We start from the raw sequence: 21514 nt of genomic DNA, 5'->3' as shown, positions 1-21514 counted from the left end.
GAGTGAAGGGCCAACAGACATTGCCATGTGCTTTCCCACGTGACACAGGTACCTGGATGCTGCCTTGCTTCCTGTTGGGGCCTTAGTTTAAACATTTTCACAGCCTTAGATTTGAAACTTGGACCTTAATAAATTCTCTCTTTAAAAGCCAATCCATTTCTGGTATACTGCATTCTGGCAGCATTAGCAAACCAATGTAGGCTGGTACAGAAAACAGAACTGAAGAAGACAGGACATATAATGGGGGAATTGAATATGGTTTCCCATGATTTCCAAGTTGACTTCTAGAAAGTGTGAACCTTATTCCACTTAATCCAGCATTCTTCTTAGTCATCAAGTATATTTTATAGCAAAGGAAATACCAACCCTAGAATAATTCCAAGACACATTCATTCTGTAGAAAAAACTGTTGTGCTTCCATGGAAAAGTATGTGTCATCTAGAGGACGCCTATGCATTAGCTGATTTTAGCATTTCATTATTTTCAAGATATTTTACAATTTTGTAAATAGCAGGTAATTAACAGACATGCAAAATTTTTCCTGTCTTGTAGAGGTTCAAGTGACTTCCCTCCTCCCTGTGGAAAAGCAGTTTTACTCCCATTTGCAATTTGTTTTAATATTTCTTTATTCCATATGAATTTGTACTTTTCTGCATTTCTCTTTTGAACCAATTATAACATCTACTTGGTTCTCTCATAAATAGAATAAAATCTTCAGCACCCATTCATGTCTCATGTCTGTATGTATAATATGTATGTATGTATTTATAGCCTTTTTCTGAAAACTATCTTGTATCAACTCTTATCTCAAATATCTTGTTGGCTAATGTAAAAAGAAACTAACATCCAAAGTTTTTGTTACCAAGTATGAGAACTGTGATGACATGAGAAAAATCATATGAAAATCCATTTATTTTATTCTGTACACACACACCTTCCAGCAGCATTGGGCTGGAACATGAGAACCAGGAAACCAGAGCTCAGGTTTACCCTGCCCCCTCAGCTATCTTCCAGATTTCCAAGTTCAACCCACCCCTAAGGTGGCGAGAGGCACAAGTTGTCTACAGGAGCTCAGTTTGTACCCAGGAGGTCAAAACCAGATCTTTGTGCTCTGTGGATTCAGAAAGAACACTGACAGTGCCTTTTTGAGAACAGAGGGTGAGATGAAAGAAACATTTCGTTCATTGAAACCAGGGTGGATAGGAAAATGTTCTTCCCTCTGGGCACTTCATGTGCCTAGCACTGCAAACAGGCCCAGGAAGTACGATAACTGCACAGTGGCAAGTATGTAAGAGAAACTCAGTGTAAGAGTGAGTGGGGTCAGTTAGGACAAGGAGTCATGACTTGACACAGGTCTATTCAGAAAATATTTACAGAGTCAATGATGAGCAGATACAGGTTAGGAATGATAGGGGCAGGGCGGGGGAAGGGGAAAAGAGAAAAAGAGAGAGAGAATCAGTACTAAGAGGCTTTTCTCCTTCTCCCTAGCCCATCCCCCACAGCACCACCATGAGTCATGGAGTAGGGGTAAAGGAGCCCATCAGCTATCTCTGTGAACCCTTAGATGTTCAAAGGTATGTTCTTATCCCTTTCATCCTCCCTGGGGAAACGATTTAAGCATTCATTGGTGAATGCCCTGGGTGAAGACCAAGGACTTTGGGTACTGCGTTGGAAGCTGTGCCTCAGGAGGGACGCACACAGCCTAAGTAGTGATGTGAAGAGTGAATCCAGGTCCCAAACCTTCAACCCCTGCTCTTCTAAGCTGCACCTTTCCCATCTCTACTATTTGTAATAATACACAGTACTTTATGGAGGACTGCTATTCTGAATTTTCTTTCTAGATATTGTTCCTCTGAGTGATACATTTCTCCCAAGCATTGTGTGTGTGTGTTTTATATTAAGGCAGAAGGAATTCTCACGGGCTCTGAGGAAATAATGCAGTCTTGGGAGTTAATCAGACTGCTTCCCAAGGTGGCGGCTGACCCTGTGATCTTGGGCAAGTTGCTTCAGTCTTGGAGGTGATGTAAAATGGGATGACAATAGTGCCCAGCTCCTGGAGTGGGGCCAGGCTTCTTTTAGTGCATGTGAAGATTTAGGGGTGCCTGGCCCAGCACAAGCCTTCACGTACACTCTTCACTGCTGTAACAGCTGTGAGTTCAAATGAGGAGTGGAGAAGCTAGGATGGCAATGGCCAAGGTGTGTTGGGTGCTTACCATGAACCAGACCCTCCACATGGTGGTCTCGTGGTGTCTTCATAATAATCCCATGAGGTAGATAAACTCTGTGCTTTTCCCACTCTATGGATGAGTCCTCTGAGGCACAGCGAGGTGAAGACACTTACCCAAGGTCACAGTAGGAAAGGAGCAGATCTCAGAACTCTGTGAGAAGTTCACAAAATGTATGTTCTTTGCGCCACTGTGTGATGGAACTTTGCTCATTTAACTATCATTGCAAACCCCTGATACCTGTAAATCGGTTCTCAACTTGGCCACACACTGGAATCACCTGGGGAGCTTAACTAAACCTGATGCCTGGACCCCACACTGGTTTGGGACACAGCTTGGGCACTAGGAATTTGTAAAACTGCCCAGGTAATTCTAATGTGCCCCCAAGGTTGAGAACTACTGCTCTAAATACTTTGGAAATGAGATGTCCTTGTCAGCTGGGAAACAACCCTCAGTGGCACCAATAACAAAAGGAGCAGAGTCTAGATTTGGATCCAGGCAATCAGACTCTTCCCTGGTCCCCTAGAATGGAGCAGTCTACATTGCTCTTATGCTAGGTTACCCACTGCAGCTCAGTGCATGACTGTATGATGGTCTTGAAGGAAAATATTGCTAGGGGCTCAAACCCAAATGGGGTCCCTGTATTTAGGTTTTTGTAGTCCATGCCCTTGACCAGGGTCCCCAGTGGTTCAGAACCTGGTTGTGTGGTTTGAAGCTGTTGTGCACCCCAGAAAAGCCAGGTTCTTTTAATCCATTCTTGTGGATGCCGACCTGTGGTAGATGGAACCTTTCGATTAGGTTATTTCAATTGAGATGTGGCCCAGCCATTCAAAGTGGGTCATAGTCCTTTTATTGGAGTCCTTTATGAGAGTATAAAGGGCACAAAAAATGTCCAGAGATCTCAGAGAGAAACAGCCAGAGAAGTTTGTAGAGAAAAAGCCCCCAGAGAAGCTGAAACAAGGACACACCCACAAAAGCTGACAGCCCCTGAAGCCAGAAGCTGAAAGCAATGAAACATAAGAGAGAAGGACCACCAGGTGCTGGCCATGTGCCTTTCCATGTGAGAGGGGTGTGTCCCAGATGCTGGCAGCCTTTCTTCAGAGAAGGTATCCTCCTGTTAATGCCTTAATTTGGACATTTTCTCTGTCTTAGAACTGTAAATTGAGTGTAATAAATCCCCATTGTAAAAGTCAACCCATTTCCAGCATATTGCATTCCGGCAGTTTTAGCACACCAAAACACCGATGAAAGTGAGGTTTTGTATAATGTACATATGCTCCCCATAAAGCTCTACATACAGAAATTGGCTTCAGAGACAAAGAAAAGGAAGATCAACTTGTCTGAACAAAAGAAGACTCTCTTCCTTCAAGTCACGCCAGCCTATAAGCCTTCATAAAGCAGCAAAGGCGGTTCCTCTTTTCCCTGGCAAAGACCAAAAGGCTTAGCAGTTATCAGTGTCTCCTTGTTAGGACAAAGGGTGTGCACTCCCTGGCCGGGAAACCTCAGCAGTGGAACTACCTGCCATCTACATCAAAGCCCCAGGATATGTAGAGATTTTCTGTAGAGCCTACTCACCATGATGCGGTCCTGCCTGCGGAGACTGCGGCGCCTGGGCTGGGCTGTCCAGTGGCCCTTGCTTTTGGCTGTGCTGATCTTCTTCCTCTTTGTCCTGCCCTCCTTCATCAGGGAGCCCAACAAGAAGCCTTTCAGGTGAGACCTGGCCTCTGGAAGTTCCTCCTGTTTCACTAGAGGAAACAGAAATGACAGCCCAGGGGGCACTGGGGAAGCTCAAGGGGGCTCTGTGTACACCTAGGGATGTCAGGGGTCCCGGATGTTATCAAGGAAGGTCAAAGGGAAGACTTGAGGGAAACGGTCACGGTGAGGGAGACTGAGGTGGGCTAGGGGCCCTGAAGGGAGAGGAAATGGAGGCAGGAGTTTTGAGAACTAGTGGACTGGGTCTCTAGAGGCAGAGAAAGAAAGCAAAACTAGTTTCCCCTCTGGGGCTCTGAGTCATAAAAGCAGCTTTGGGTTAGTTCTCACATGCCATTCCCTATGTCCTAAAGCCAAAGATTTATCCAGGGTATGCCACTCATTTCAAAGGCATGTATTCTAAAACATTTGTCAGTAAAATGGAGACTTCCCACCTAGAGAGGCAGCTTAATTTCTGGACCCCAGGCTGATCTTTCCAGAAGGCCTTGTAGACCCATAAAATTAACACAGCTCCGGCAGTGAGGGAACCGTTTCTTTCCAGACTTAATTTTTTAAATATCTGATTTTGTTACACTGCTTTTAAAATTGTATAATACCTGTTCTCATAAAGTTAAAAAACTGCCAAAAGGTGAAGCAAGACATGAGGGTCTCCTCACTGCACCCTTAACACTTTGATGTACATATACTTATTATAGTAGCTAACACTTGTACAGCATTGTGTGCTGGGCACGACTCTGAATGTTTTACATAAATTAATTCATTTAATTCTAGGCACAGAGAGTTTAAGTCACCTAATGTCACACCTCTAGTAAGGAGCAGGCTTGGATCCAAATCCAGGCATTTTGGTTCCACAGCCTGAGCTCCTTACCTTTATGTTATACAAGCCCTTACGACACATACATACATCACATCATATGGTACATATGCTCTACAGATTGACATTTTTCCGACAACACTATATCATCAATAATATAACATGAACATACTTCTGTGTTGGCACTTCCAGATTTGCTCCCTTCTTTTTAATGGTGACGTAGAATTCTCTGGAATGGTTATAGTTTTTTTAACCAGTCCTAAGGATTGCCACTTGGGTTGTCACTCAGTTTTCACTCAGCTTTCAGCATTTGTGTGTAGTACTGTTGGTATATTTCCAGAAGTGGAATTGTCAAGATGGTGGATATGTTCTTACTACATTGTTGATGGCATTAATTGTCCTCAGCAAAGGCTATCGTGGCATTAATATCATTAATGTTTTTAGGGTTTACTCATCTGATAGGCAAAAGTGTGTTTCTCTTTTTAATTTGCATTTCTCAGATGACTGGTGAATTTGAGGATCCTTTCAAGTTTATTAATCATTTGTATTTTTTCTATGAATCATCTGTTCATATTTCTTGTCTTTTTTATTAAATTATTTTTGTTTTGTATAAATGTGTATTTTGTACTTTTATATAGGTTTGTTTAGCTTTTTTTGCTTTTGCTTTTTTTGTGTATTAGGGATATTACCACTTTTCTATCATATATATTATGATACTTCAAATATTTTCTCCAGTTTGATACTTATGTATTTGTTTTACTTTGTTTATGGTGCCTTTTGTAATGCAAATAAAATTTGTCTCTCTTTTCCTTTACACTGCCAAATATTATGGAAATTTTAGGAAGGCCTGTCCCATTCTAAAATCATACACATTTTCTACTGTATTTTCTATTAATATCTTAATAGTTTTGTTCTCATACTGTATTTTTTTACCAATATCTTAATAGTTTTGTTCTCTTAGCTCAGCTAAACCATCTGAAATTTATTTTTGATGATGGTGTGAATATGGATTTATATTTGTTTGAACTCAATCTAGAAGTGAGAAGTGGAGAGAGGGAGAGAAGCTCAGAGGATGACAATGTTCCTGGCATGTCACCTGGGGGGTGGGAGCAGGCTGCAGGTGTATCCCCCATAGAGACTGGGGTACCTTTGTCTCCTCCCCCAGTGGATACCTCAGAGCAAAGAAGTAGATGCAAATAGACTGGTACCTCTTTCTGGTCTAGGAATTTCTGAAGACTGAAGACTACTGGGCAATGTGCCTGGTGTAATGTGCTTGGGAAGAAGATGGGAACCCGCTGCCCCATCCCAGTTCATCACAGCCCCAGGAGCTGTGGAAGAGGAGCTCAGCACTTCTTACAGTTCCGTAGAAGGGAAGAACCAGCGCCCTAGAACTGCCCACTTAGCTGCTGGGGCCACATTAATGAAACACCCAACCAAGAAAAATCTTGGGGACACTGAATGCTGTCAGGGTAGTGGGACCCATAGTCTCAGGTGGGTCCTTCCTGAGGGGAGAACCCGACCCAGTGAAGCCACCCCAACTGACTGTGCAGAGAGCACAACGTCAGCAGTGGCCCCAGCATCAGACAGAAGCTGGTGGAAACTTAGCGTGAGCAGGGAGCCCCCCAGACAAGTGATCCCTGAGGTAATATTAAGCCTTGAAAACGGAGGGGGGTTTTCTCAGTGCCTGAGCCTGACTCTGGGAATCTGTTCCCTCCGCTCCCCCAGCTCCCCACCTCCAGCACGCCCCCTCTCTGGCAGCCAGGGTCTCAGTTCCAGCCTGGATGAGACAGGAAAAGAGTCTTCACTCCAATAAGGCACCCAGGGTTTTAAACTGGGTTAGAGTGAATTTGGGGTGTGTGTTTTAATCTTTCTGGTAATTTTTTCAGACCGAGTTTAATAATTAAAAGTAGTTGCAAAGTGATGGATTCTGCCCCAGACATTGAAGTGATAGGAAAGGGAACACAAGTTGAGACAGCTCGATAATTTGTGGACATAATTTAAGTTCCAGAACAAATCACAGAGACAGAAATGCCATGAGAGTAGAGAAGTCCCTGGAGGAAAGGATTTTGCATCTGCTGAAGGCTTCAAAGAGAACACGGAAGCTTGAGAGACAGGCATGGCTTGGATGGCTATTTAGGGAAAGGTGAATAGTATAAACAAAGAAGCAGCCCTAAAGTGAGTGTGTCATCTTTGCTGAGACACTGGAGAACTTGACTGGCAGAAACAAAGGGCTTAGCTTGGGGAGCAGAGAAAGGGCATTTAGGAAGGGTGGGGCCAGAGGGTTGTTGCAAACGGCTTTCGGGGCAGGGTGTTGGCCTCACTGAAAGGGGCGTTTTAAGACAATTAGTGTGCCTGAGTGAACAGGACAGGTTGGAAGGAGGAGTGAATTGCCTTTTGGCCAGATCAGCACAGGCAAGCATGAGTGGGGACTGGACAGACTCCCCAAGCAGATTATCCTGATGCAAAGGGAGGGGCTCAAGGGGCAGCATGTAGGAATGCAGCTGGAGGCGGCACTGGCAACTGAAACAAAGTTAAGTGGGTCAGGCCTAAGACAGTAAAAATAGGAAGAAGTGAAAACCAAAAAAAAAAAAAACAAACCAGGAACGTTTTGAAGGAGGTGTGCGGAAGACAGAGAGAGGTGACAGGGAATGAATTTTAAGCCTTAGAGATTGGTAGGGGATTCACCTTTCCACAGTGCTATCTGGGCAGAAGATGATCATCAAATCAGAAATTAAATGGAGTTGTAAAATGTCAACATCTATCGTGGACCATATGATAGCCATTACCAGGGTGGCTTTTGCACTTTCATGACATGCCATCATGATTTCAGAGCTGCTGAAGAGTTCCAAAGAATAACTTGGGTTCTAGCTTTCATGCTTTATTTCTGATCTTCACAATTGTCCAAGATAAGTATTATGACTCTTTTTCAAAACAAAAACTAGGAGGTTCAAAAGGGTCAAGTGTCTTGCCTGATTCCACCCAGACAGGAAATAGCAAACGAAATATGAACTTAAGGAATGTGGCTCTAAAACCTGTGTTAACTCTCCAGGGACTTGTACTGAAATGGAGGAGACAAAGTAAAAGAATGCACGTAACATTATTCATAACAAATCACTGAAATAAAGTCAAATGTGGCAAGTGCTACAAGTACAAATGGAAAAGATTAATTCCAACCAGGGTACAGTGCAAGAACTTTACAGAGAGGGTGGCATTTGCATAATGCCTTGAAGGCTCTATGACATTTCAGCAAGCATGGTCACTGCAGGCTGAGAAAACAGCATAAGCAATGGTGCAGAAATAGGTAGAAGCAGAATGTGTTCAGAAACGGGACACTGATGGCCGCAGTGTGCCAGGCACTGGTCTAAGAAGTTAATGGTTACTGATTCCAACCAAGACTTGTCATCACGTGCCTTTTAATAGGTAAAAAAGGCTCATTATCTTGCCCAAGGACACCCTGGTCCTTGATTTCAAACCCAGGGGAGCTATACTACTTTATTGCAGTTACTGATATTCATATTTGTCCCCTTTTAGACCATCTGTTTCTTAAGATCAGTGACCATAGCCTTTTAATCTTTAATCCTTAACAGATGGCTCAAAATGCCTGGCATATACGACTACTCAATAAATATCTGCTGTATAAATCTGGCATTGTGCTTTCTGATTCTCATAGAATTTTCAGTAAAATGTCTCCTTGAGTTTGCAGGGCTTTTCCCTTTAATTTTTATTGAGGTAATATGCAATTTTAATTCAAAATACTACAAGGCTTGTATGTAAATAGAGTAGTCTCCCTGCCTTCCTTCTTCTCCAGAATCCTAATTCCTGAAGACAACCATTTCAACACTTTCTGCCATTTCTTTTGGTGTGACTACCATATTTCTACACAACATGTCTATCCAGTAATTTTTTGATTCCTCAATTTTAAGTAGTTAAATGCTATACATGAAATATTATTTGCCCGTGGCCTTGACGCCTGTAATCCCTCTATGTTGTCATCTCTGGGCATTGTGAACCCAGAGAGATGCTGATGAGAATCTAACCATTGCTGTCACAGAACAGTAACTCCTGACCCAGTCGGACCAGCCTATGCTTTCTAGAGCAAAGCACTTTTAACACAGTGGCCTATAAAATCCTCATGACAATTTTGTGAGGCAGGTATTAAGATACTCATTAATGGATGAGGAAACAGGGGCTCAAAGGGTTCCATAACTTGCCCAAGATCTCATGACTAGTTAGAGACAGGGCTGGACCAGATCTCAAATCAGGCTTCTTTGCACTCCACTAGAATGCTCCATTGCCCATTTGCCAAATATCAAGAACTTAGTTTTCTCTCAGATTCAAGTTTAACACTTCCAACAACTTGAATATAGCCAATGGAGCTTAAGAGGTTAAATCATGGGAAGGCATCACAGTTTCCTGTGGCTGCTAAAACAATTACCACAAAGTAGATGGCTTTAAAACAACAGACATTTACCCTCTCCCAGTTTTGGAAGCTAGGGGTCTGAAATCAAAGTATTAGAGGGCCACATTCCCTCTGAAGGCTTTAGGGGAGAATCTTTCCTTTCCTCTCCCTGACTTCTGATGGCTCCAAGGTGTTCCTTGGCTTGTGGCAGGATTACATCCGTCTCTACCCCTGTCATCTCAGGCCTGTCTTCCCTCAGTGTCTGTGGCCTCTTCTCTTCTTTTAAGGTCACCAGTCATTGGATTAAGGGCCCACCCTGAATCCAGCAGAACTTCATCTCAATTACATCTGCAAAGCCCCCATTTCCACATGGAACTATAATAAGGTTCTAGGGGACATGAATTTGGGGGACACTAACAGGCCCAGTATGACTACAACATCCCCATGGGCTGCCCTCAGGGCACCTTGAAGAAGACTCAGCTTGCTGAACAGCTCCCTGTGTCTTCAGGAGGCAGAAACCATGAAAATCTGATCCTCAAGGTACTGGAGCTGCCAAGGTTATGGATTCTGCACAGAGGCTCTCAGGGAGCCATTTCCGTCCCAAAGGAGAACAGGAATAGCTGCCCATCTACTCATCTTCCTCTTTTTCTTTTTTCCCAGTAGAAGACATTTGGGGGAAGAAGAAGGAGAGATTTTCTTCCCAAAGCTCGTTATCTAAAAAATGCTAGGATAAAAATGTCACATGAACTAAGGAAAGCCAATGACTCGTATTTTACTCTCAGGTATGATTATTCCCAAGGGAGACCATCTAGGTACACCTCAGCCTTGGCTTGAGAGGATATTTCCTAGCCACAGAGTCATAGGCCTCTTCCTGTGTCTGTTATTCTTGTTCTATACCTGCCATTGTTTGGTTTGAAACATTTTCTTACCTGGTTAGCATGGTCCTGCCCACGACCACCCCTAGTCTCCTTGATAGGACAGCAATACTCACACCTGTGATCCAGGGAGGTCTCTGGGTTTGTGCATATATTCTATATCCTAGGGATGAAGAACTTCTAATTTCCAAATCAGCTTTGTCATGCCAGCCTACAGTGAGCTCAGCGAGGGGCACAGCATCTCAAAGAAGGCTGTGACTCCTCTGTCCAAAAGCAAGCTTTGGAAAATTTGATTCGACAGTCACTTACTCAGTTTTCCACTGAGTTTCCTCTCTTCGGTTCCCATTACATACTATTCCCATTAGGATTTAACTGGCTGAAAACAAAACAAACAAAAACCCAAATAAAACCAAAGCAAACAAACCAAAAAACCGGCTTCTATTTGGGACATATACACACAAAAACGAACACTCTGAACAACAAGAAAACCTCAAATCTGTACTCTTCTCAGGCATACAGAGATGCAAGGTAATTGAGCAGCTTCTATCCATCAAAGCAACTTATAGATACTTCTAAAGTTTCAAAATAAATTTCTCAAACATAAATCATGCCTTCACATGCAAAAACTTTCAGCATTTCCTAGGGGATAGAAACTCCAAAGTTTGAAAAGGAAGGCAGAATAGCTGGAAACCTGAAGAGGTCATCAAACACCAAAGCATGGCTGGAATAGGGTCTCCACCATTCTGGAGTTCACAGCCGATGGAGGGAGTTTTGGAAACCCTCCAGATAACCAAGTAGGGTGCTGGCTGCAAGAGCCCCATGAGGCAGAAGAGCTTCTTGGCAGGAAGGGAAGAAAGGTACTGTCAGAGATGCCAGAGATTTGCTCTTCTCCTTTTTTTTTCAAAGACAAGCAGAATTGAAGCCGGCAGAACCAAATGTATGACCTGAAAGAAGAAAGCAGGCCCTGGCTAAGGGAGCAAGATGAAACAAGGGATAAGCAGCAAAGGTGATGGCTGGGGTTGTGGAGAGAAAGACCAGAGGGTCCAGTGGCCCAGGATTTCAGGGCATAGTGGAGGTGCCTACAGGTGACCTGCCATTCACTACGTGCCAGGCGCAACTGACCCGGAGCCTTTCCCAGTCTCTGGGCTGTAGGATGGGAGAGCCCATGTGCAAAACTATTAAGGGAATCAAAGGGGCCTACCTCTCAGCTGTTTTCTTATCATCTGTAAAATAATCTTCTATTTTTACCAGCATTATTAGTGCCATTTGGTTGGGGGTGTATTATTCCCAAATTTCAGTTTTGGTGTCCTCTTCAACACCCTAGACAACTTGAACATTCCCTTGTATTATCCAAGTACCATACTCTTGGGAATATGCCATTGTCTCAATCCGTTTTCTGCTGAAGACTGGGTGTTTCATGCCACAGCCACTGATGGACTTTGAGCTTTTTGTCATTTCTTTACTTCCAGGTCCCCTTGGGGACATGTACTTAAGAATTTCAAGGGAGGAAGGTGCCAGATAATTACTCCTTAATTTATTTATTGAATAGAGCTGCATGATCCTTGTTAAGGATATATTTAAAAAAAATAAGTATAACATTTTATATTTTTACCTTACCCCCCCCCCCAAAATAGATCAGAATTATGAAATTAAACTGCTTTTCACTTGGGGGTGATTATGATGGATTTTTCTATCCCCCAGACTAGTGGCCCTAATAGAACTCGCCCCTCCCCCCACCCTGTTCCTGGCCTTGGAGTATCCACTCAGGACCACACAGGGTGGGAACAGGGTGAGTGTCTGCACTCAGCATTTGAACACAATTTGAGCATCTGGTAAATACCATATTTGAGAATAAGGACATGCCTATATAAACATCCACAGCCCTAGTAGTCATACATGCATTTAATTTTAAGGAGTTGCAGTGAAGCTTAATTACATAATTTTGTAACCACCTGCATCATTGTCGTGACTTCCTGCAAAAATTAAATGTCACTAAAAAAATGTAGCCATTGCAGGAGGAACAGTCCTTCAGGGAGTCACTGGAGCACTCCAGTCACTATGTAGGGTACCAGGGAGGAATCAAGAGGCTTAGCTGAGTAACAAGAGCCATTTGCTAAGCAGAATTCACAGCTGGGCACATGCAAGCTGGGCACTTAAGCTGAATTGTTGGGTCAAAGAGGAACAGAGCAAGCCTCCTTCTCGACCATCTCTATCCTCACAGCCTTTCAAGCCTTTCTATTAAATTAATGGGACACGCTGATCAAGGATATATTCCTGACTAATTCAGGTCTTCCACTCTGCATTGAGTGGTATTTTGTCATAATGGATACTTTGGGGAGGTACCTAACATCTCCCCAGTTTCTCTTGAAACTGTCCTTGCCCTAAGCACAGGGTGGGCTCAGGATACTTGTACTATGTGACCCAGACCCCTGGTCAGGGATGGAGATGTGACCCAAGTGGGTCAGTTTCTCCCCTAAGAACTGGGAGCAAAGAAAGTCAAAAGTCAGTGGGGGCGAGCAGTAGGGGGTTGCGCACAGGTAATTCAGTGGTAGAATTCTCACCTGCCATGCAGGAGACCGGGGCTCAATTCCCAAGCACATGTGTTCCAAAAAAATAAAAATAAACAACAACAACAACAAAATATTCAACAAGTGGTGCCACAATATTAGGATAGTCACATGGAAAAGAATGAAATGTGACTCCCGTCGCACAGCATACCAAGAAAAAAAGTCAATGGGGTGGTCACTTTCCACCGCCATATAGGATTGAAGGGCAGAGGGAGCTGGTCTGCAGAGAGGGAAGGAGGAAAGAGAAGAGAACAGACTCCGAGGGGAGCACAAGTAGGCCCAGAGACAAAGCCCTGGAGGGCAACTCCTGGTTCAGGGCCTCCTAGAGGCCAAACACCTCCTGTTCTTGGATTCCAGGAATTCTTGAAGGGTCTCTTCATTATTCACCTTTCCAGGATGCTCCACAGCCAGCTTCCCTGTGGTCTTTTTCTCTACTTTCTCGGCTGGCACACCCCTCACAGAGTTATTTCCTTGAGCCATAAAACAAAGGCAGAGGCATCTTCTGCATGAGACCTGTGCCAAGGAGGAAGGACCGCTGGGAGGAAGGAGCACGGACACCACTGCTGGCCCTTCCCTAATAACCCTAACAGAATTTAGGCCATGGCTCAGCTTCAAAATCCATGAGAGAGTGTCCTCCTTGAGAACCTGAATTTCCTTAGAGCTGGAGGAAGGCAGGAAATTCAGGTATAAAGTGTGGCGGGGGTGGGGGGTGGGGGTGGGGGTGCAGATAGGCCACACTCAAGGGAAGAGGTAACACTGGTTATTTACATCATGTTTTCCTTGGGCCAGCCCTCTATTTCTCCAGTAATGAAAACTCTCCTCTGTCTTCTATTTGTGATGACAGTTACTGTGTTACTGTCACAGTGGGACCAAATCTGTATACCTGTAGACCTACACAGCACATTCCACAGGCTAGACATTTACAAACACTGTTAAATGAGATGCTGATTTGGATGCACATATTTTAAATTCTATTCTGCTTTTAAGCCCATTTTCTAAAGGCTCAGGAAGACTTTAGAAAGTACTGATCTACCTGGCTCCTTGAGACATACAGTAACATGGGCCACACAAGAATGATTTCTGCCTCCTAGGAGTCTGTAATTTAAGAAAGGAATGATCCTGACATGAACAATATGACCCAACAAACAAGGCTAATCTGGTGGCTGGTACAGTTTTAGCATCAATCTATTCAGAGGAAACAGAGCTTGGGTCAGGCCACACTTCCACCACCCCTCCATGTTCACCTTTTACTGGCATGTTTCTTAGTTACAATCTGACATTTATTCGTGTGACTATTGGACATACCCTTCAGATCTCAAGCTCCATGGGAGAGGGTTGTGTCTAGTCCAGCTCCTTACTGCAGTCCAGTGTCAAGCTCATAGGAGATGCTCAATACGTATTCGCAGGATAGTCGAATGAATAAATGGTGAGTTGGATGGTGAATGGAGGTCAAAGCAGCACCCAGATACATGAGACAAGGCTGATTGGATCTCCAGCTTGTTTGTGATCAATGGGGAATATCTGAGAACAAAGGACCTCGATTTGTGGGGGAGAAGGGAAAAGTGCTTGTTTTGTGCTAGATGCTTTCCAGAGTTGGCAGTTAATGTTCATGGCAGACTTCTCTCAGGAACAAAGATAGCGGCTCATTTTACAGATCAGAAAACCGAGTATGGGTAGGTTAAGATTTCTCCCGGTCATACCTGCTAATAAGTAGACAGGTTAAGACTCTCACCAAGTCTATCTGGCTATACATTTCATACTCTTTGTTTTTTTCTTCTTCAAATAACTCAGTAAGTTTGTCATAGATAGCTTACAAGGAGAATGGCTCAGGTGGACAAAGGGACCAAGCAGGACCAAGGTGTCAGGGTAGTGAAAGGAGCCAGAGTTAAAAAACACCTGGAATCATCTGGGTAGTGCTGAGGACCAGTAGATTCTTTTTCCCAAGGATCCCAGGGATCCCACCATGAAATCCAGGTAAAGAATTTTGCAGGGAAGAGGATCCAGGCTCTTCTAAGAAGAACACCTGATATAAAGTTGCACAAGTTAAGTGAAGCTTTTGTCAGCCTCACATGGATATAGAAAATAAACTAAATACAATGGCTGGAGCCAAAAAAGAATTGACTGCCAGAAGGCAGATCAGCCATTCTGAATCTATATTCTGTTACTGCAGACAGGGTTCTAGAATGGAAACCTGATGGCATGTTACCCATTGCTTTCCTTCAGCCCCTCCCCATCTCTTGTTTGAAATTCAATAGTTCCTCCTGGGCAAATTGACAAAAGGTGAAGTCTTGAAGAATTTTAACCTGTAGGGAGCTGTCCTTTGCTCAATAGCACCCATTTTTGGTTTGCAAATACTGGACAGCTCCAACATTCCATGCCTTCCCAAGCATGGACCTGAAATGGCCTCTTCCTCACTCTTAAACTTCTCTCAAAAGGAAACTCCTCTGGGAAGCCTTCCTTACTCTCACAGTGAACCTAGACAGAAACCCTTCCTTCCTTCCTGCTTCCATCAATCTCACACATCCCCACACCATGGTTTGTTACGTGTTTCGATGCACTATAATTCCTCGGTCACATGACTCTCTGCACTAGCGTTTCTGTTGCTTATGGCTGAGAAGCCCATCTTTTCATTTGCTATATCCAGCATTGAACATGAGGCATGACAGAGGCTGTGGGCTTTCAACAAATATTTGAATACACACATATATTTTTGTTTCCTAGCAATGACAACAAGCAAGTGTTTGTTTTTAAGGGAGTTTTGACTTACAATAGCGTTTAAAATAAATCTTTAAGGCAGACCTTTCAAAAGCAAAATTGGCAGTTGCAGGTCTTCACACGATTGTGTCTTTCTCACTTCCTTATAAATACGGTTACCTATGTAACCTACATTTCTTTTTAAAAAGGTCAACCTGGGCGGGCCACGGTGACTGAGCAGGTAAGAGTGCTTGCCTGCCATGCCTGAGGACCCGGGTTCGATTCCCGGTGCCTGCCCATAAATATTAACTGACAGGACCAGGGTCACACATACTTGCTCTTAGAACTCACAATCTGGATGACAGTGTGTGCCATAAGCTACACAGGGGCAAGCACAGGGACCTTGGGTGGAACATGGGCAAACATTTCAGTGCTTCTCTTAATACCCAGTACAGGCACCCTGAATTCCATGCTCTTTCCAAGCTTTCTTTATTGGTCAGAGGTAAGTTTCCAAACCCTTTGCCAAAGATTAATTTTTGATAGTGAATGATGATACCCCTTCCCTTCATCCCCTATGGAGACTGGTTTGAAATATGCCTAAGACACAAGAGAAAATACTAGAACAAATAAATGTTTCTGATCTGTTTTCACAATCTTCAGCATTTGTCAAAAGTTGTCTCTGTCCCCAGGTATCAAGATACAGTGAAACTTAAAGAAAGGTCTCCAGGGTCACTACAAAAGGCTAGCTCCCAGACACCCAAAATGGGAAAGAGGACAACTGTCCATGTAGAGTCCCTACAAGGGATAAGTGCAAACGACACATGGCTCGAGACCACAGACCACAGGGCCAAAGGGAACAGGACAGCAGAAGCCAAGCATTCTTTGTCAGTGGAGGTACTGGCAGAGAGGCAAAGCAAGGTGACCATCACAGCAAAGAGTTGGGAAAAGAAGAAAATTATGGTGGAGATGCTGTCACCAAGAAGTCAAGACAAAGGGATAAGCATTGTCAGGGCAGAGGCCCTATCAATGAAGACAACCAAAGGAAGGGGGAACCAGAACAAGACACTAAAGACCCAAAGGACAGTGTTAGTAAGGCATCAGGACAACAGGGTGACCACAGCAAAGCCACTCACTCCTGAAGGTCAGGACAAGAGGATGGCCACCTCAGGAACAGTGTCAATAGGAAACAGAAGGGAAGAAACTACCATCTCAGGTTCCCAGGAAAAGAGAATCTCCACCAGGACCCAAACAAAAGTCAAACCCAAAGTGAGGTTGGAGGATCAGGCAACCAAGCAGAGAACCCAGGCCACCCCACCATCTATCCTTTACCAGAAGCCCACCACACACAGAGTCCAGAGACTGAAGGCCATCAACTTCAAGTCTGAGCCTCGGTGGGATTTTGAGGAAAATTACAGCTTGGAAGTAGGAGGCCTACAGACGGTGAGTTCTTGCCACCCCTTCTCATCTTGTCATCTTCCTGCTCTCAAGCTCCTCCTTTCTCTCTCCCACCTCTAGGCACTGCTTCTCAGCTTTGCTTCATCTCACCCCATGCCTGTCCTACACTGCTTTTGTCCCATCCTTCTTTCCTCTGATGGGCAAAATGAGAAAGGAAGAGAGGGCAGGCTCCTGCTTGGGAACAGGCCTGCCCTGGGGTCTACCTAGAGCCCCTAAAGAAGTCCTGGAGAGGTCATCAAGCTGAGGTGAGAGAGAGACACCTGCTCTGGAGCTTGACACTAAAACCTCCATCCTCTGGTAGGGGTGTGGCAGAGGGGGCAGGGACGAAAGGACAAAAACACCCCGCCTCGGACCCAGCCATAATCCCAAGGAATGCCTTGTCTTTACTGCATAGCCAAGTCCACAACCTTCACTCTTTTACAAGCTTACAAAAAACAGTCTAGGCCCCATATCCACACACATGGTGTTCCTGGTCCCTCCACAAGGGAGGAGAGGGTATCCACAATGTGTATGTTTGCACGCATATAATTGCAATCTTGCACGTACCACATACATGGGACATTTCATTTCTCTCACAGGGCAGCAGACTCTGGGAATAGAATGGAAGACATGGTAAAGGTAGTGCCTTCTAAACTTTGAGGTCTACTTTCTGCTCCCTGCACCCCAAGCCCTGGCCCAAAGCCTCCTGGACCTCTCCCTGCCTGACTCAGTCCTCTTGCATATAGACCTGTTCCGACTCTGTGAAGGTCAAAGCCTCCAGATCACTGTGGCTCCAGAACCTCTTCCTACCCAACCTCACCCTCTTCCTGGACTCCAAACATTTCAACCAGAGTGAGTGGGACCGCCTGGAACACTTTGCACCACCCTTTGGCTTCATGGAGCTCAATCACTCCTGTGAGTTCTTGCCCCAGGGGAAAGTCGCATGTGCACTAGAGGAGGACAGAGGGCAGCTGGCATTGTCTCTGGTCTGCCTCTTTCCTGGGGGGCCACCAGAGCCCAGAGAAATGGTGGGCAGGACTCCAGCTCCTCCAGGGCTCTGAGGGGAGACCCCCTTCTTCCCTATTCCAGTGGTGCAGAAGGTTGTGGCACATTTCCCTCCAGTACCCCAGCAGCAGCTGCTCCTGGCCCGCCTCCACAGTGGGTCCCCCAGGTGCATCAGCTGTGCTGTGGTGGGCAACGGGGGCATCCTGAACAACTCCCGAATGGGCCAGGAGATAGACAGTCATGACTACGTTTTTCGGTGAGCTGTCCCACCCCAAGCTCCACTCTCCAGTCCCGCTCCTTCCATGCCTCTGCTGCCTGCAGCTGGAAGGTGGAATTCCTGGCTGCCTCTCCCATTTCACCTCCCTTTCTGCCCCCCCGTCCCCCCAATCTCCTGTGTCTCCCTCCTTCACTCATGTGCCCTGTCTGATTGTTTCTTTCTGGGATAGATTGAGCGGAGCTGTCATTAAGGGCTATGAACAGGATGTGGGTACTCGGACTTCCTTCTACGGCTTCACAGCCTTCTCCCTGACCCAGTCACTACTTATACTGGGCAATCGGGGTTTCCACCACGTGCCTCAGGGGAAGGTGAGCAAAGACGAATGGGCCTGGCCCCACAGAGACTCTGGATAAGGGAGCGCACAGGTGAGAAAAGGAGATGGGCACCTTGTGTCCGGAGTCTGCGGTTGGGACAGGCTCTGTTCACATGAGGGGCAAGAGCAGGGAGGACAGCCAGACCAAGCCAAGATGAGACAGTAGGTAGTCTGGGGTTCAAGCTGGGCTAGCCCACCCCGTGGTCCTGAAGGTGGTCCTCCAAGACCACCTGCTCCTTGATCCTCAGGACGTCCACTACCTGCACTTCCTGGAAGGCGCCCGGGACTTTGAGTGGCTGGAAGCGCTGCTTCTGAATCAGACTGTGAAGGGAAACTCCTTTCCCTGGTTCAGGTACCCACTGTTCCCCACCCCACCCGCACCTTGGCCTCTGCTGAGCTAGGTAGTGAGCAGCTGCGAAAGGCTGGACAGGTCGGGACAGCTTCCATCATCAGCTGGAGGTGGGGGGCTATTACCAGTCACGCCCATAGCCCCGACTTGACCCACATGAGAGAAGGAAACCTGAACAACCCATTCCTGACCACAGGCGCAGGCCCCAGGAAGCTTTTCGGGACGCCTTACAATTGGACAGATACCTGTTGCTGCACCCAGACTTGCTCCGGTATATGAAGAACAGGTAAGAGCAGAAAGTACGTGAATGGGCAAGGCCCCTTTAACCCTGGCCATCTCCTGACATTTAGGATCTGGGTATTTCACAGGTTTTTGAAGTCTAAGACCCTGGACACTGCCCACTGGAGAATATACCGCCCCACCACTGGGGCCCTCGTGCTGCTTACTGCCCTTCAGCTCTGTGACCAGGTAAGGTTTTGTTTCAGGAGCAAACAGCTCTGGACCTATTTCTGGTGTGCTCTCAGCATGGGGTAATGGCTTGGCTGAGAGCTACCCCTCTGGTGGGCGGAGTGATGGTGAGTGTGCTGTATGTATGTGTTCATATGTGCCCAGGGAACCTGCACCCAGACCCTTAGGTAAGGAACCGAGATTAAGCAGCTCCTCCCTACCCCACCCCACCCCCACCCCCAAGTTAGCCCATAAGAAGCACGGGAAACAGCAACCGCAGGCCCTGTTTCTCCTTTATGCAGGTAAGTGCCTATGGCTTCATCACGGAGGGCCACGAGCGCTTCTCAGATCACTACTATGATAAGTCATGGAAACGACTGATCTTTTACATAAACCATGACTTCAAGTTAGAGAGAATGCTCTGGAAGAAGCTGCACGATGAAGGTATGATTCGGCTGTACCAGCACCCTGCAACTTCCAAAGCAAAGAACTGACCTCAGCCTAAGCTGCTGCCATCTCTCCAACTACCCGGAGGAACTGCGCATGGTGGGAGTCTTGCGAGTCTTCTACCATTTTCCCGGTGCTATACCAGGCTTCAAGCCTCTCCGTGCTCAAGACCCTGAGGGAACACACGCACATGGGAGAAGATTTGCTCAAAACAGCCAATGATAGACTCTTTTCCTTTAGGAAGTTACTGCAGGTTCTGATGGAGATTCCTGAGACCAGTGATTTTCAACTAAATGAGGTGATGTGTGGTCAAATCTCTGTTGAAAAGCAGACTAAAAGTGACCCGATACAGTGGAAAGAGGCTGAATTTATGGGGACAGATAGATCTGGATTTGAATTTCAGATCTTCTACTTAGTAGTTATAAAATCTCAAAGGCATTACTTAATTTTGCTATAGACTATCTGAAGGACCCTTCCAGGAATTATCTGATTCTAGAGAGATCTTCTCCTTTCACTGTCTTTGAGGTATTTTGCAATTTTGTGGGTTGTGGAAAACTGTTAACAGTACAAATGATTCTTATCCATGGAGATGCAAAATTTTGTACAATGAAGATGCAATTAATAATTATCCTGTGGGCAGTGACCAGTTTTGCATCTACCAACAAGTTCATTTTAGCATTCCTGATTGCCTACATGTTTGTTCTTTGGATTCTCCTCTGAGCCAGTTTTTATATCTTATTGGTTTCTTCCCTAGTTAATGAATTAAATCAAATCTTTGACATGTGTTTATTTTTTATATGTATGAGTTTTGTGATTTTATCTTTTTAAAGAATCATCCTTGAAATTTTTTTAGGCCTCAATGTTCTCATCTGTAATATGAGTATTAGAGTACCCATTTCACAAGGTTATTAATAGGATTTTTTTAAATACTGCATTAAAAAGCCTGGTCACATCAGCTTTTCCTTTCCCTTTCATTCTGTTATCCTTCCAGCAACATGTTTTGCTTCTCAAACCCCAGGATGAGAATTTGAGCTAAGTCAATGACCATTTCAGTTCACCTTACACCTATGAGCTCTATCTCCAGGATTTGAACTCTGGAGCCCAGAAAGACACAAGACCCTCAACAGAATTAGAGTCCTCAGTTGAGAGGATGTAGGGGAAAAAAGCTCCTTTCTCCGTTTATGCTCAGGGTTCCAGTAGCCGGGACCCACTTTGCTCAGAAGGGGCGCAGGTCCGGCTCCGGGCAGCAGGCGGCGACATCACGCGTCCAGCCTCCCAGCCCTTCGGGCGCGCGCGCGCACACACACCAACACACTTCCACCAACACGCGCACACACACACTCCAACCAACTGGTAGTAGATGTAGATGTCACAACCCGCGCCCACCGGCCAGACACCTCTGACCGCTCTGGGAAGCTTGAGTGGGACAGAGCCTATTGGGCAGGGCCCAGCCTGGGGAGAGCGCGGGGCCGGAAGAGTTGTGGCACGGCTGCTCAGAGCTCTCTAAGCAGGGGCTTGTTCAGCCGAGGCTTGAAGGTCCTGGCCAGCGACCTGACCCGCACTGAGAGAGGCCGGAAGCGGTGGGCGCCTGGGGATGAGGCGGGGCGGGAGGGGAAGCGGCGTGGAGCGCGTCGTCTCCTAGCGCGTCCGGGCCCACAGGGTCCCCGCGCCCGGGACGCCCCTTCTCCAAGGCACTCAGCTGGCAGGAGTCGGGCAGGCACCGGACCGGGAGCGCAGTAAACCCTCTCCCCTTCGAAATGAACACATCTGCTTAGAGGAGGAGGAACAGCCATGGGCTCAGGGCATTTACCCCAGACCCTTTGCTCAATTTAAACTCGGGCTACCCAGACGTGAAGGCTGAGCACTCACTCTGCCTTGTTTATGCTGGGTTTAAGGTAGAATAAAAGTGTTGGGTTAACTCACTCTGGAGGAACAGCCTATGGAATTAAGAAAAAGAA

The 21514-nt window shown here is 45.8% G+C and overlaps 1 protein-coding gene across 2 annotated transcripts; it reads left to right on the top strand.

The window, feature by feature from the left end:
- Window positions 1–1491: 1491 nt before the first annotated feature.
- ST6GALNAC1 (ST6 N-acetylgalactosaminide alpha-2,6-sialyltransferase 1) lies at window positions 1492–20341 on the top strand. Of its 2 annotated transcripts, none has more exons than XM_077163934.1 (9): window positions 1492–1574; window positions 15974–16724; window positions 17465–17633; window positions 17808–17979; window positions 18170–18308; window positions 18562–18665; window positions 18859–18948; window positions 19031–19135; window positions 19417–20341. In XM_077163934.1, the coding sequence occupies exons 1-9, from the start codon at window positions 1510–1512 to the stop codon at window positions 19601–19603; spliced, it is 1782 nt and encodes a 593-aa protein (XP_077020049.1). In that variant the 5' UTR covers window positions 1492–1509; the 3' UTR covers window positions 19604–20341. The 2 variants fall into 2 exon arrangements, with proteins under 2 accessions (XP_077020049.1, XP_077020048.1); XM_077163933.1 differs by lacking the exon at window positions 1492–1574 and adding an exon at window positions 3135–3935.
- The last annotated feature ends 1173 nt before the right edge of the window (window positions 20342–21514 follow it).

The sequence above is a fragment of the Tamandua tetradactyla genome, chromosome 6 (assembly GCF_023851605.1).
Source record: "Tamandua tetradactyla isolate mTamTet1 chromosome 6, mTamTet1.pri, whole genome shotgun sequence".
Taxonomy (NCBI): domain Eukaryota; kingdom Metazoa; phylum Chordata; class Mammalia; order Pilosa; family Myrmecophagidae; genus Tamandua; species Tamandua tetradactyla.
The sequence above is the reverse complement of the archived record's forward strand: the minus strand, read 5'-3'. Positions and strand labels throughout refer to the sequence as shown.